The 17,221-nt window shown below is 28.1% G+C and overlaps 2 protein-coding genes across 3 annotated transcripts; one reads left to right on the top strand and one right to left on the bottom strand.

Annotated features, from left to right (window-relative positions):
- Nucleotides 1-693: 693 nt before the first annotated feature.
- LOC130443535 (high mobility group protein 20A-like) lies at nt 694-4,512 on the top strand. Its single transcript, XM_056778246.1, has 4 exons — nt 694-942; nt 992-1,757; nt 3,782-4,073; nt 4,173-4,512. Exons 1-4 carry the CDS (start codon nt 827-829, stop codon nt 4,397-4,399), a joined length of 1,401 nt encoding a protein of 466 aa, XP_056634224.1. The 5' UTR covers nt 694-826; the 3' UTR covers nt 4,400-4,512.
- Nucleotides 4,513-5,475: 963 nt separating this feature from the next.
- Nucleotides 5,476-17,013, bottom strand: LOC130441179 (5'-3' exonuclease PLD3-like). 2 transcript variants are annotated; one of them, XM_056774743.1, is made up of 11 exons: nt 16,513-17,013; nt 16,134-16,453; nt 14,773-14,870; nt 14,360-14,524; nt 13,466-13,646; nt 12,269-12,526; nt 10,273-10,341; nt 10,085-10,216; nt 9,830-10,027; nt 7,328-7,435; nt 5,476-7,265 (listed from the first exon to the last, which is right to left on the bottom strand). In XM_056774743.1, exons 2-11 carry the CDS (start codon nt 16,440-16,442, stop codon nt 6,975-6,977), a joined length of 1,809 nt encoding a protein of 602 aa, XP_056630721.1. In that variant the 5' UTR covers nt 16,443-16,453; nt 16,513-17,013; the 3' UTR covers nt 5,476-6,974. The 2 variants fall into 2 exon arrangements, with proteins under 2 accessions (XP_056630721.1, XP_056630729.1); XM_056774751.1 differs by lacking the exons at nt 16,134-16,453; nt 16,513-17,013 and adding an exon at nt 15,053-15,242.
- Nucleotides 17,014-17,221: the final 208 nt, after the last annotated feature.

Below are 17,221 nucleotides of genomic sequence, written 5' to 3'. Positions count from 1 at the left end.
TTTTTTTATTGGAATGGTACTAAATTAACAGATATTTAATCAAATTGTGAAGATTGGAAAAAATTTCGCGTTACCTTGTTATTAATTCTCGATTGGTTTCTTAATAAAATCTGATGAATATTCATTGAAATCCTGTTTTGATCGATAAACGATACATTCGATTTATCAAAGCGATAGTCTAATCACGAATCGATGAATTTTCGTTACGATTTTTTATTTCTACATATTTGTTTTGTAAGAAAGAGTTATCTTTTTAATAATTTTTGATTAGTACCCTAATAAGAGATAAATACAATCGATTATCCAAAATGACAATGTCTGTTTTAAAATCGATTAATGGTATTTATCTCAATTTCAAAATTTCCGCGTTACCTTTTTATTTTCGATTAGTTTCTTAATACAATCAAATGAATTCTTTATTATTCATTAAAATTATGTTTTGAACTGATACATTCGATTTATCTAATCACTAATCGATGAATCTTCGTTATGATTTTTTAAGTCTATAAATTTGTTTTTATACGAAAAAGCGCTACCTTTCCAATAATTTTTAATTCCTGGAATTTTGTGAAAATACAGAGACGTTTGTACAAAAAATATAATAAAAAAGAAGAATTAGATTCTTGATCTGAGATTCATAAGGCTATAATATATATAATTAAATGAGAAATGTCATAGTTTCAATTAAAAAACAGAAGAAGATTATGACGTTTTATTTTTACATTTCGTTTTGTTGATGTTCATCATTTTTGTAACATGTGAAATTAACTTTAAGGAAAAGTAACATATTTTTTCTTAAAGCATCATATATATTATATGATTTAAAATGGAATCGTCTGATTTACAAATTAAAATCGAACCAGGATCAAATTCGGAAACCCAAGCAACAGATGAAGCTAATAATCTATTGAGAAATGGGATTTTAGTAGAAACGAGCAAAGGGTATACAATAATAAAATGACGTTTATTTCAATAACAAATTTATTTTCAGCCTAATTTGTATGTCGTTGAACGACGCCCTATCGTTGGATTTAAATTTATCAGTAGACGATTTGCGTAACGTCGCTGCAAAATTGATTTCAGAGCAGAATGTAGTGACCCACCCGACGAAAACGTCTCATACGAATTTCAATTTTGATAGCGACGGATTTTCCAGCGAATGTAGCGATATTAGTACAACAACGTCGGGCTCCATCGCACAATCGAATTTCAAATCGCTCCCTCCCTTAATAACCGATCCTAATTTAAAATACGAAACTACCATAACGGTGAGTAAACCGAATTTGGAATCTAATGGAAAACCTGCCGATATCAAAATTGAATTGATCCCGAAAAGTGAAACTGAAAACGTGGTCGTTCCTATTAAAATGTCTATAGATATAACTAAACCAAAGAAAGGTAGAGGAGGATGGCCGAAAGGGAGGAAAAGGAAACCAGAGCTTCTTAATCTACCTCCAAAAGCCCCCGCGACGGGGTACACTTTGTACCTCAACGAACAAAGGAAACTATTCAAGGATAGTAGCTTGGCATTTCACGAAATTACGAAAATTATGGGTAATAAATGGTCAAGTTTAACTTTGGAAGAAAAAAAACCGTATTTGGAAAAAGCTGAAGAAGATAAAAAGAGGTACAGAGAGGAATTGAAACAATATAGACAATCTGATGCTTATAGGACTTATTTGACCAAAAAGAGAAAAAAAAGACTGCAGAATAATGTGCTATCGGAAAGTGACATGGATGCAACGGATGATTTTGATGTAAGTAGATATTACAGTAAAATAACTTTGAATTAAACTGGAATTATGAATTGAATGTCTACCAATGTAAATTAAGAAGTAAAAAAATGGTTAAAAAAGGAAAAAAAATTACGAATTTATTATATTTACTACTTGATCTGAAAAAATGTATTTAATCCCAGTAGTAGATGTTAGATGTTTGATATATTTTCTGGTTTTTCATGTATTTTTTTGTATATTTCAGTTTTTTAAGTGTTTTTACTGTTCTTGCATTAAAATATGGTCAAAATTTTGTATTTCCTTTTATGATTTAAAAGCACCTTCCTTTTCTAATTTTCTTTCTATAGCAACAATATTGTCTATAATTTCTTACTAGGTCTTTTTATAGCCTTTTTTGTTTCTGGGAAGAAAAACATTCAGAAATGAACTTTCCTTCTTTGAATCCCACAAAAATGACTGTTTTTCCCGAATTTTCCTTCTACAGCGATAATATTGTCTATTTTATTTTTTACTCAATCTTTTTATGGTTCCAGTCAATTCTAGGAAATAAAAATGGTCAGAAATGAATTTTCCTTTTTTGAATCACACCAAAATGACCATTTTTCCCCTGATTCTCTTTCTACAGCGATAATATCTTCTATAACATTTTTTACTAGGTCTTGTTAAAAACTTTTTTTTCATTTAATCCAACGAAAATAACTGTTTACCCAGTCTTCTTATAGTACCAGTTGGCTTTAGAGAAGAAAAATAATCAAAAATGAACATTCTTCCAAAGGATTATGTTTTTGTCCAGATTTTCCTCCTACGATAATTTTGTCTATTCTATTTCGTGTAATAGGGCTTTCTTTAGTTCTATTTGATTTTTGGGAAGGAAAATAACTGTTTTTGATTTTGTGTAAGAAAAGTGGTGAAAAACCGTCATTTTCTCTTTCGAATCTCACAAAAATATATAAAATATTGTGTTTTTCATGTCTTATTAGATTGTGTTTTGATTTTTCTTTGTTTCTATGAAAGAAGAATAGCGAAAAACGTTTTTTCATCTTAGAATCCCACGAAAATGACTATTTCTACCTAAATCTTTTTTCTATAGTGAAAATATCATCTATTATATTTTTTATTAGGTCTTCCTTTGGTTCTTGTCGAATCTAGACAAGATAAATGGTCAAACATCCTCACTTTCTTTTTTTAATCCAACAAAAATTACTGTTCTTGTCCAGATCAACTTGCCACAGCAACATTAATGTCTATTCCCTTTAATACCAGTTGTTTTTTGTATCTCAGGAAGAAATATTGTTAAAAATTGTCTTTCCTTTTACGAATTTCACAAAAATGGTCATTTTTTATTAAATTTTCTCTCTACAAAGAAAATATTATTAATTTCTTTTCTAACTAGGTCCTGTTTTGGTTCTAGTTGATTTTAGGGAAAACAAATGATCAAAATCTCTCAGTTTCTTTTTTGAATTCAACAAATCTTATTTCTATAGCGAGAATTCTTATGATTCATTTTGATTCTAAGCAAGAAAAATTGTCAAAAATTATTTCTTCTTATTAGAATTTCAAAAAAATAACTGTTTCTACCCAGAATTTCTTTGTAAAGTGACAATTCCATATCTTACTAGGTCTTTTCAATTCTTTTTGTTTTTCAAGAAGAAAAATAATCAAAAACGTTTATTCTTTCCACGAAACCCACAAAAAAAGTTGCTATAATAAAAAAATTTCATATTAAAGGAAAAATATCAATTTCATATTGAATTTTTTTATTATTCATCCTGTTTCCAATTTAAAAAATTGTCAAAAACTTTTTTTTATATAAAAATAGAAATTTTGTACCTAATTTTCCTTTCTATACTCACAACATCATCCATTCTATTATCTACTAGTCCCTTTTACGGCCCTTTTTGTTTCCATTATTTGTAAAACACAAAAAACCAAATGCAACTCCTCAGAAATTACAGGGTGAGGTAAAACTAATTTGACATCTCCAATCCGTTGACAACCTTGTTCAAATTCCCCTACTTTAATATCTGTTATTCTTCTTCTGATAGGAAGAAGATAACGAAGAATTATACTGTCGCACCTGCGATCAATGGTTCCATAATTTACATAATAAGAGGGAACATTTACAAGGGAAACAACATTTGCAATCCGTAGCCGGTGATATTACTAGGGAATTGTGTTCAGACACCGAAGCCGTAGGTACCACTAGTACTTTCAGCACTTCCTTAGACGAATCAAGCTTAGATGGTATGCCTAGCATCAGAGTGTCTACTAGTAATGGAGCGTCCAACTCAGTAACCGTCAGTGATGCTATGGCAAATTTAACGGCAGTAGTTAGCAGTAAGTAGATTAAACTATTATATTTCCCCTATTTTTGAACGTTTGATTGTGTTTAAAAAATGAATGGTATTAATTTATTTTTTGTTTTTTTTTTGGAAGAAAGGGAAACGGAAATGAAGATTATGTTGAATCGACAGCGGGAATTTGCTTCACAACAACAGGCTTTGTACAATCAACTTCATCAGTTAACGGAAAGACATAAAAAATTACAAAAAGATCTATTGTTGTTGAAAGAAAAGGAAAAAGAGACTGAGAGTCGTGTTTTTAATTTGTGGCAAGTCCCCAGTTGGTTTATAATTTCTAATGATTCCATTACGGACACTTAAATTTGATTTATTTGGTTACATCAAAAGAAAAGATGAAATTACCATTTTTAAATTGACCCTGTATATATAGAATTATTGTTAAGAAATGTACGTTTATATGGATATATATATATATATATATATATATATATATATATATATATATATATATATATATATATATATATATATATATATATATATATGTATATTTAAAAGAGTTAATTTTTTTAAGTAAATTATATGTTTATTTTATTAAATGAACGTTGTTTGTTTTAAGAATAAAACAAAATTTTCTTTTGGTTCGAAAATTTTTGTAAAATCTCTTTGATTTTCCAGAATATTATACCCATCACATTTGAACTACTGTTATTTTAATTAAGGATTTTGTGGTTAATTGGATGATTTATTATTTCAATGATGATAATTATAATCATATAAAAAAGACCTCAATAAACTTGTGGACCAAATTTTTTTGGGTTTTTAAAAAGAAAAAGTGGAATATTTAAGAATTTATGAGATTTATGGTTATTATTATTTTGAAAAATGTTCATTTATTTCTGAAAATAACCAGTGATATATATATAACTCAAAAATATCCATTTTATCTAATAAGTAAATATTTGATATACAGGGGCTGCTTTTGCTACTCGATTTTGGAACTGTAGGTCATTTGAACTACTGTTATTTCATCTTTAATGATTTTACAGTAAATTGGTTGATTTTTTTACTTGAAGGCTGTATTTCATCTTTTAGAAGGCTTTATACTCCCGTTGATTACCTTTTTTTGATTTATTTTGCAAAATAAGTAAAAAGCCCAAAAATAACTTGTAAGAAGACATTTTCTAAGCTTATTCTTTAAAAGCGGTAAATAATAATGAAAATAACCAAAAAGTGCCATATATAACACAAAATAATTCATTTTTATCAATAAAATTAATATGTGGTATATAGGGGCTGCTACTGCTACTGTATTTAGGGACTATGGGTCATTTGAACTACTATTCATCAATCTTCAATGATTTTCGGGTAAATTTGTTTTCAGATTTTTTATTCCTAGGTATTGGTAAGTGTAATAGGTAAATAATAAAAAAACAAAGGTTTTATACAATTTATTTCATCTTGAACGTAGTTACAAAATAGAAAGTGATAGATTAAGAAAAAGTACCACTAAATCGTTGAAAAACATAAAAGTTTACGAAATTAATCGAAATATCTCAATCAAATAAAATATATTACGGTCCTGATTAATCATAATGAGGTTTTAAAATACTTTATTGTCATATATTTCGGTATAGAAAAGTTAGGTAAGTTGTAACATCCACTTAACATTAAGAAAAAGAAGAATTGTGTAACTTTTGGTGTATTCAAAAGAAGAAGAAATATAGAGTTATCAATCAACTTTGTCGTGGTATTAGAGGTTATGTTTTAAATTTGTTGGGAACATTTATTAGTTGCAAATTAAGAAAAATCGTAAAAATAAAAATGTTTTAGTAAATTCCTTATTTTCGTTTATAAACTTAGAGGTACTTTTCAATATCATCCACTTTCTAATGTTTTATCACAACACATAACATAAAATTTATAAATATTCAAAATTAAGGCACACACATATACGACAAACATTTTTAGTGCTTTGAAACATTTACATCGTTGCTTGAAATCAAATCCATATTTTTTTAATAAACCCCAATTAAAATTGCTAAGATATTAAGATAAAAGTCTATCAATGAGCATTTAAACTATTCTAATAATCGTAATTAACACAAATAATAATTTATTAACCAAAGAAAATTTGTCACGTCCCTGGTAAAATAAAATATAAATGAGGAAACTGTCAAAAATTAAAAAAGAAGAAATTCCATAGAACGTTATATTAGTGGCCTCTTTTTGAAACGTGAAACTATCAACGACAAACGTAGAAAAAAATACAACCAAGAATTATCATTTTTACACAAAAAAGAAGAAATAGATACTTAATAGGATGTTTATTTATAAACAGGGACACATCGAGGAGGAAATTATTGACGAAATTGGAATAATAGAATTATATATAATGGTTTTCATTTCTAAATAAATTGTTTTTTTATTTCATCACATGAAATTTGTAGAGATTTCAAATCAAGGCACATACATATGAAAATTGTTGCGACATTTTCTGTGCTCTGTTAAATATTTACATAGATGTTTAACATCCAATTCATTTTGTTCACCAAATCCTAATTTAAAATGTTAAAATATTACCGTAAATTTTAATCAATTCACATTTTTAATTATTGTATTAAAGAGAACTAACAATTATAATCAAATATTAACAAAAGAAATCTTGTTAAGTCTCTGGTGTAATACAACGGAGCTTTAACTAACATAAATGGCCTTTTTATATAATAGGAAACTGCAAAAAATTAAAAAAGAAGAAATTCCATAGAATGGTAAACAGTGACCTCTTTCTGTAAAGTGAAACTATCAACGACATAGACACTTTATCGAGTATTTATTATAAACAGGGACGTATCGAGGAGAGAAATAATTGTTGTTTTTAATTTCTAAATAATAATTATTTTGACGATTTATTTAAATAAAAAAAGTCGTATATTTAATAAGTTTCTTCGTATTCGGAAAAATTCATAAAATGGGCATACGGTGAATTCCAATCCCTTTCGAAAACCCCCTGTAATTGACTACGTATCGTAGTGTGATTGGTGTTTCTGTCGAATACAGGGTCGTGCAAGATGAAAGAAATACCGGCCGTGTCGGTGAAATAATCCCCTGACCAATTAGAAGTGCCTATAAAGGCAGTGTTGTCGGTTACCATGTATTTATTGTGATTTACTCGAGCGAACGGTATTTTTTGTTGATCTTTATTAGCGGGAACGATAAAACGACGCTAAAAAAACACAAAATATCGATTTAATCGTTATTCACCCCTATCGAGTTGAAAAAACTCACTATTTCCAAACTAACTCCAGGGTATGCGTTATTTATATCAGATAGGGATTTTAAAAAGTTGTCTTCCGAAGGTCTGGAATGATTCCACCAACTTATCAGTAATTTCACCTTCAAAAACAATGAAAAATGTTTATTTGCAAATGTAAATTTTTTAAATAAAAATAATCAGATGAATTTGTTGAATTTAAATTTTTTTTCTAAATCGGATTGTACATAGTGTACTAGAAAACAATCGAACTACTTTCGCTGCATTATAAGACGAACAAACACCGAATTAATTGAGAAAAAGAAGAAGAAAAAACTAACTAAGTTGGACAATCGAGATTCAGTTAGTTTTTGAAGACTAGTAAGACGAGAAGAAAATTGAAAAAGGAGAAGAAAAATGGACGTTGGTAAAAATTAAAATAGCAAAAGAAAAGAAAAGAAGAAGAAAAACTCATTATTAAACACTGTTTAAATGAGATCATCGATATTATATGCCTATAAAGTATTGTGATATAAACAGCTTTAACTGAATTCATAATTAACGAGACGAAATAAAATCGAAAAAGAAGAAGAAATGACATTTGAAATGGTGATAAAGATAAAATCTAATAACATTAAAGAAAAGTAGGAAAAAGAAAACAAAAAATAGGTTAGAAATACTAAACTAAGTTGAAAGGAAATTGGAAAAAGAAGAAGAGAAAAATTTGACTAGAACAACTAAAAATGACAAGACCGAAAGAAAAAGTAAAAACGAAGAAGAAAATTGTTACAAAAGTTAATCGTTGTACTTCAAATGTATATCCAAAAACATCAAGATTTACAGGAATCGAAACTTCTAGAAAGCGATTTTAATATATAAAGCAGAAGTTTAGCTGCCACAAAACAGTCAATAATTTAATGACAAAAAGAAAAAAAACGGTTTGCAACATTCCATATTTCAAACTAACAAGGGCATTAAAAACAAAGAAGAAAACAACCCCTAAAATTTGGCGTATGCGCAGGATATTTTATGCGATCTTTCTGCTGAACCTTTTTTTTCTAAATACAGTTTCTTAGAGGACATTTTTATTCGTTTACGAAAAATTGAAGATTTCCAGGAATCGAAACTTCTAGAAAGTGATTTTAATATATAAAGCGGAAGTTCAGCTGCCACAAAACAGTCAATAATTTAATGACAAAATGAAGAAAAAAAACGGTTTGCAACATTCCATATTTCAAACTAACAAGGGCATTAAAAACAAAGAAGAAAACAACCCCTAAAATTTGGCGTATGCGCAGGATATTTTATGCGATCTTTCTGCTGAACCTTTTTTTCTAAAAACAGTTACTTAGAGGACATTTTTATTCGTTTACGAAAAATTGAAGATTTCCAGAAATCGAAACTTCTAGAAAGTGATTTTAATATATAAAGCGGAAGTTCAGCTGCCACAAAACAGTCAATAATTTAATGACAAAATGAAGAAAAAAAACGGTTTGCAACATTCCATATTTCAAACTAACAAGGGCATTAAAAACAAAGAAGAAAACAACCCCTAAAATTTGGCGTATGCGCAGGATATTTTATGCGATCTTTCTGCTGAACCTTTTTTTTCTAAATACAGTTTCTTAGAGGACATTTTTATTCGTTTACGAAAAATTGAAGATTTCCAGGAATCGAAACTTCTAGAAAGTGATTTTAATATATAAAGCGGAAGTTCAGCTGCCACAAAACAGTCAATAATTTAATGACAAAATGAAGAAGAAAAAGGTTTGCACTATTCCATATTTCAAACTAACAGGGGCATTAAAAAATAGAAGAAAACAACCCCTAAAATTTGGCGTATGCGCAGGATATTTTATGCGATCTTTCTGCTAAACCTTTTTTTTTCTAAATACAGTTTCTTAGAGGACATTTTTATTCGTTTACGAAAAATTGAAGATATCCAGGAATCGAAACTTCTAGAATGCGATTTTAATATATAAAGCAGCAACAAACATTCAACAAATTCATGTTAAGTGTTAGTGAATAGTTAAGTGTTTTTAGTATATTACGAATAAATTACGTATACACGGTGTGTATAAATTCATAATAACTATTTTTTCATTAAAAAACCTTTTATATATAAATAATAATGTCATTAAATCACTAATAATATCAAAAAAAAAAAAAAATAGAAAAATATTTGTCATGCTAACCTACAAAAATCCAATATAATGGTACAAATATTTGAAAAAACTGCGTAAAAATAATAATAAAATCCGCAAAATTATTTGAAAAAATAATAATTTTACGAGGTGGATTCGAAAATTAAGTTCTCTCTCTTATATCAAATTGGGATTTGAAAAAGTTTTAATAAAGATAAAAACTAACAAAATTAAAGAAAAATGGGAAAAGGGGGACGAAAATTTCTCATATATTTATTTAACTGTAAAAAAAATCGTATCGTGTCGTAATTGCCATCAACAAATAGTAGAACTTACCGAACCACCCCCGTAGCAATAAAAAACTGGCACGTACGAGAATTACATGTTAATTACCTTGATTTTATTTTCGATGGCGGCCGTTTTCAAAGCATCATCTATAACCGGCCAAAATTTAACTTTCGGAGTGTAAATCATCAAAGGGAAATAATCCATAACGGATATGTAAACAAATTTTTCTGCGTGTAGTACGACGTGAGTCAAGGCGTCGATGTCGTTCGTACGGCCGGACGGATTAAAAGGCAACGGTGAACTCTTAAAACACAAAAAATCAAATTCCGCTTTCGAATATTCGATTTATGATAAACTCACGGTGAAATATGTTTGGAAAGTTTCGTTGTCATACATTAAATTGAACGGAGTATCGTTATTGTATTGCGTGGATAAGTTAGACGGCCATTGCGGTGGTATTTTGGCGTTATCGGCGCCGAGGGTCCAATAAACCTTCAAAAGATCAAATTTTTTAATCGAAATTTGTTGAATTTCCGTCGTTTACTAACCTCGAAAATTTTTTGAACGTCGTTCGCCAGACAGGAACAGTTCCTTATGGTAATTCCCAACTCTTTCACCTATCGGTATGAAACGACGTATAATTTACTTCGAGTTTCTCGAAATTTTATTTTATCTCGACTTTCCTTAAGAATTAGTTCGGTATAACACGCAATAATTTCGAGAATTTCAAATTATATTGACGTAAAAAAATATTGAACGATTTATGTATCACCCTGTAAATATTCGATTTATGTATCACCCTGTAAGCATTCGATTTATGTATCACCCTGTAAGTATTCGATTTATATATCATCCTGTAACTATTCGATTAATATACCACCCTGTAAATATTCGATTTATTTATCACCCTGTAAATATTCGATTTATGTATCACGCTGAAACTATTCAATTTATATACCATTCTGTAACTATTCAATTTATGTATCACCCTGTAAATATTCGATTTATGTATCACCCTGTAAATATTCGATTACTGCAATATTAATAAAAATCTAGTTGTCTAGAAATGTTTCATGTATCACCCTGTATGTATTTGATTTCTATGAAAACGAGAATTTTAGAAACTGTTTTGATATAAAAACAACTTAACCTCGTATATCTGATGACAGTTAACATCCAAAATGTCGGACGATGCGGCTGATGTCAATTCCGTTGACGTTGACATCCAAAATGGCGGACACCTCTTATGCGCAAAAAAAATTTTTTTTATTAATTATAAAATAAAGAAAAAACCCAAAAACTTGGTTTTTCGAATTTTTCCCCTAAATTTTGAGGTTATGTAAAAAGTGTAAATACAAAATTCGTAGATCGTATCTACAACTTTGCTATTTAACCTTTTTTCATAGGACTGGTAGTTTTACAATTAATCAAGATAATCCATTTTCACCCTTAAAATCCCACCCCTTCCACTTCCCGATCTCAGATCACTACTTTTGTTACATTATTTTCCTTTTCCATTGAGTTTCATTCTGCTATTTTTTCTAATTTTGTTTTTATGATTTTAGCCCTAGTCTATATAGTCTTCTGAACTGTCAACAAAACGTGTTCGATGAAATCGAATTAGATTTTAAAACAATGAAAATTATTTAAAAAGAAAAAAAATTATGGAAAATTTCGTAGACCAATAATTTTCTTTTGTCTCATCAGTATTCATTTATTACTACAAAATGTATATAGTCACGATTAACAGACGTGACAGACTTTTATCGATTTCCGACACGGGTCAAGGACAAACCTATAAATGTAACCTTATTTGTATGTTTTATATCTTCATAAATGATGAATACGAAAAAAAAGTTCTAATTCCAAAAAAATACAAGAAAGTGAATTTCAAAAAAAAATCGACATTTAGGTTAGTGGTGTCATACGAGGGTGATAAAAAATACAAGAGTCAATTTCAACAAAAAAAAACATTTAAATTGATATTATTCAGGGCAATAAAAGAAATTTCGAACTTGAAAATACAGTGTAAAAAAGTCAATTTCAAAAAAAATCACGTCAAGTTAGTAGTACTCATACAGTAGAGATACGAGGGTGTTAAAAATGTCTACATCGAAAAACTACAACAAGAAAGTGAATTTCAAATAAAAAATCGAAATTTAGGTTAGTAGTAGTCATTTTAAAGAGATACAAGGGTGATAAGAAATGTCTACATTAAACAATTACAATAAAGTTAATTTCAAGAAAAAAACATTTAAATTGGTATTATTCATTACACAGATGTACGAGGGTGTTAGAGAAATTTCTAAATTGAAAACACACTGAAAGAAAGTGAATTTCAAACAAAAATAACATTTAGATCAGTAGAATTTTTTCTGGAAATATACGAGGGTGATAAAAACAGTTTCGATAAGAAAAAATACAACAATAAGGTGAATGTCAAACAAAAATCATCATTTAAGTAAGTAATAGTCATTTTGAAGATATACGAGGGTGCTGAAAATAATAAAAGTTTGTGTAGGATATCAATAATGAAACGTTTACCTGTGTTAAGGATCTCCAATCCATATTGGCGCTACCTACATATATATGTTTCTTATCGACGATCCATAATTTAGTATGCAAAACACCGGATCCTAATAATTTAGCAAAATTAAGACTACGAACTTCAGCTGCTTTCCTTTTCACCAACAATTCGGTATCTATGTTGGGAAAATTTTGCGATGGTGCATTTTGTGCTATCCTGATTTTAATACCACGTTCCACGCCCGCTTTTACTAACGACTGGAAGATTTTTTCCCCCTAATTCCGATACAAATGTCAATTTTTATATTTTATACAAAATTTTTTTATTTCAAAACGAATATATTAGAAATTAAATCGCGTAATGTATCTTGTTTTGATAATTTTATCGTGTATTAAACTACGTCAGTCATAATTTTCCTAATTATAACTGTCAATTTTGATAATTTCGTTAAATTTAAAACGATCAAAAAGAATCTATTAGAAATTGAATCATTTAATGCGAGTTTTTTGATAATTTAAACACTTGAAATGATTAAAAAAGATAATTAATTTTTACTTAATCAATGAAACTGTTTTCTGCGTGTAGAAAAACCAAATTTGTTAATTTTTTTCTTCCTGATGATAATCGAAATACTTTTTTCAATAGTTTGCTTAATTATAAGTGTCAATTATCATATTTAGTTAAGAAAAACTAAAATCAATTACAACAAATTCAATAATTAAAAGTTAATTTACCAATAATAAACACAACTTAAGGTTATGACAGTACTTACCGAAATAAGACAAATCAAACACAAAATATAGATAATTGGATATAGATAAACTGAGGAAACATAATATAACGTTATATTTTAAAATAAAATTTGAAATAAGACATAAATTATAAACATAATACTGCATTTTATAACTAAATATTCATTCACTAAATATTGCATACGTTATTATAAAGTTGTAGGTTATAATTGATGTCATCAAACATGGAGTCTAAATATAACGATATACTATGTTGCCACGTTTAATTTAACTTTAGAAATAATTGTTGAAAAATATTTTAAACCTAAATATTAACACTTAGATAATATTAATTTGGTGATTTATAAAATTTATATACAAGAAATGAAAAAAAACACGAATAGAATAAATATTTTGATTAAAACAATTAGAAATAATATCAAATAGAATTATTTGGGAAATAAAAGTTTTAAAAATTCTAACCTGTAATGAAGAAGGATCTGGATAAACTTCTGACTGTCTCAAAGTCCAATAAAGCGACCCTATATCTATAGATTCGTTAGCCGAATTAATCAAATCTAACCAAGTATCAAAAGTGGAAGGATATACGATTGAACCGTTCGAATATATCAAGCCTTCTGGAATACTTTCAGTTAACGACAATCTAAAAATCCATAAAAAAACGTATTTCACACAAAAATACGAAGAAAAATGAATTTGATGAAAAAAAAACAACATCAATCAACCTCCTATAAATGTTTTAAAACGAAGAAAACTTTCCAGACTATAAATAAGATATATTTTATATCGAGCTATTGACAACACCGCAATTAACTTTCCAGCGTTATTTTATAATTTTAATATATACGAGGGTTATGTGAAAAGTTTGCTATCTAACAAAGAAACTAGATATAACATAACCACATTAATTTCCCAACTTTTATGGCACAATTTTACGAAAAAAAATTTAAACTTCAAACTTTTTAATCTAGTTTTACCTTACTAAACACGAAATTGATTAAATTTTAACAAGAATCTCATAATGCATGCGCCAATATCCCAACTTACATATGAAAATATTCAAGTTGAGGTTAGAAACTTTTCAAACAAACCTCGTAGTTTAAAATATGATATATCGATAAGTTATCAGATTTACAAGGGAGGTGGAATAATAAAAAGCACGATTTTTAAAAAAAAAGCGATTTACGAAATTCAATTATAAAAAAAAGTCTTCACTAAAAACCAATTTATAACCTATAAAATATTTTTAACTGTATTTAACTACTTTGCGTGTTAAGTACAACAAATATTTTTTTCGAAACTATACCAGGGGCAACAAAAATATAATTCCTATAACAAAATTGGATAAATAATTACCTGCAAGTATTATTACAGTTATCTGCATGAAAACTGTTTAATTCTTCTAAATTTCGTTCTGTAGCGTGATCTAATAAAGGTAATAATACTACGAGGAAGATCAAAATGCAAATTATGGAAATTGGTATGCATGATGGTCTGCACCATTTATTTTTATTTGACCATCTGAAAATATTTGAAATAAAAGTTTGTTTCTTGTAAATTAATTAAATATTTGTTATTAAAAACACTTAAATAGTCGATTTCTAGTATTAAATACACTAAATTTTCTCTGTGTCATCAATGACCTAATTTCTACATTAAAACAATTAATCAATATCAATAAACAACCAGAACGATTCTATATTTAAATGATTAAAAAAATATTAGAATGAAGTCGAAACATTTTATAGAAAAGTCGATATTATATTTACCTTTCAGGTGTATCATCCCCATTTGAAGGTATCATGAAACCATGACTCCAAATATCTGTATCCTCTTCATTTTGAACAGGAGACGTTTCAAGAACAGTCTTAGAATAAAAATTAACTTTTATCAGAAAGCTTTCGGTTGTTAAAACAAAGAAATTTTCACTTTTTCACAACGAATTCATAAAAAATTGCTTACTAACGATGTATCTCACTCGTACATAGTTTTATATAAATATACTGAATAGATATTATTAAAAAATTATACTGTACAAGTTTTACTTACTTTTTCCAAAGAAAACAATTTAAATTTGATTGATAACAACATTTAATTAAGATCTAGCAATGTTTATAAATTCTTATCTGTCAAACACGAGGTTAACCTGTGAGACTAGTTGCACATCGTCACAATTCTAATATTAATAATCGATACATTGTATTTTTGTATCGATTACTTCGTTTAGAATTAGATAAATAAAACAAGTAAACAAATGACTTGTTGATAAAAATTAATTGTTTATAATAAAATGAAATAGTATATTCACGTGTTATAACAGGACCGGGTTTAAGAATTATTTATAATACAAGTGTGATAGACCAGTCGCTGTCGAATAACATCGATTTGTATCATATTGAAATAAAACCTAATCAGATGTTATACAGGGTGTCCTGTCTAATTCTTCTAATAATTAAATTTAACGAGTTTTTCATTTTTACTTGAAAGTAACAAAGTTTTATGAAAAATTGTAAGGGTAAAAAACGTTTTAGAATTCTCCATGGTATAATTATGAAATTTTTCAAATCAAATACCGTGAAATTTGAGGTTATATCACCCTTGATTAACCGTCCAGAATGTTTCGATCGCCTTCTATTGGTATTTTTGAGTTGAAAAAATTAGTTTTTAGACCTTATAACACATCAGGAATGCAATTTGGTATAAAGGTATCCTCAGCTTTGTGTCGGTATTTATGCGGGACACCCTGTATATACCTGATATGTTTTTCCCTACCTTGAGGGGTAGAAACTACTCCTTCTTGATGAAACGAATGAAATAAATATTAAATAATACAAGATAAATATTTATTTATAACTTTTTTCAATTGAATAACCCTTATAAAATCCACCTTTAAGACTAATTATTTGTAAAAATCGTTTTGAATAGTTTTAAATATAATATTAGAATAATGATATTGAATATTATCTTTTTTAAAGGTAATCAATTAGATTAATGATTAATTTATAAAGATTCATCCCTCAAAAACCACCCCTCATTACATATAAATTGTATGTGTATATTATTATCTGTAATACGAGTTTAGCGATATGGCAACAGTGATGAAATGAAAATATTAATAATGACATCTTACCGATAACCTGGGTTTTCCCAACAACCCCGAGGGTTTATATTTATGAACCCTTTCCGAATTTGGTGGTATAAGCACGAGAAGTTGTTCTCTATCTCCACTACGTCCTGGTGCAGCACTAGGAGTTCGACTTCTCGCACCGGTAGATATATTATTAAGATGTATATTGGAACTATTATTTCCATAACTAATATTATTCGTATTATTAACCTGTACCAATAAATTACAAGTTTGGGAAGCTATTTGAAACAAACCGTCTTGTAGGTTTCTTTCTTTCGGTGGACTTTTTCCGAAATCCCAGAAATGTGGCATTCTAGGAAGTCCTACGACAAGCAAATAACCGCCTTCAATACCAAATAATTGTTTTAAGAAAACTTTGTACCTTTGTATTAGTTATTTTAACCTGGTTCAAACATAACATTCACGTGCTACGAAAATTTGTGTATTGCGTGACTTCTACCGCTAAACTGAAGCAACTAACGAAGTTTTAATATCACAATTGATTACCTTCCTTATAGGGTTTGTAGGGTGCGGATTATTTCCATTGGTAGTTACTACTACGTCATATTTAGTATATACGTGTATAATTTCTTTGATTTTGCGCAGCTTTTTTCTCTAAGGTTACTACATTTGTTAATATAATCGATCAAATAATAATTAATACGAATTAATAAACAATTTTATTATATTTTAAAAATTTAACTAAGCCGACTCTGTCTATTACAACTATTGTTTTAAATTTTCATTGATCTAAATATAAATAATGATTTTTATTCTAAATAAAAAGAGATAGTAGATAGTAGTATATTAATAATTTTATAAATTCAGAATATGATATAATGTTTCGGCATTTCCGATTTTTATGACATACCACCAGTCGGTCAACCACTAGCCACTAAGTATAAATAAAAATATATGACGTTGCCACTTTTCTATTTAATAAATCCAGATTCTAGTATATCTTTAATAAACAGAAATAAATATGAATACGTATTACAGTATACATAAGATATTACTTAATTTAAATTGTTTTATTGTTTATATTAACGTATATTTATCTATATTATATGACAAATATATATTTGTGATAG

Source organism: Diorhabda sublineata, chromosome 1 (assembly GCF_026230105.1).
Source record: "Diorhabda sublineata isolate icDioSubl1.1 chromosome 1, icDioSubl1.1, whole genome shotgun sequence".
NCBI lineage: Eukaryota > Metazoa > Arthropoda > Insecta > Coleoptera > Chrysomelidae > Diorhabda > Diorhabda sublineata.
Note: the sequence above shows the minus strand (reverse complement) of the source record. Positions and strands in the feature narration are given on the sequence as shown.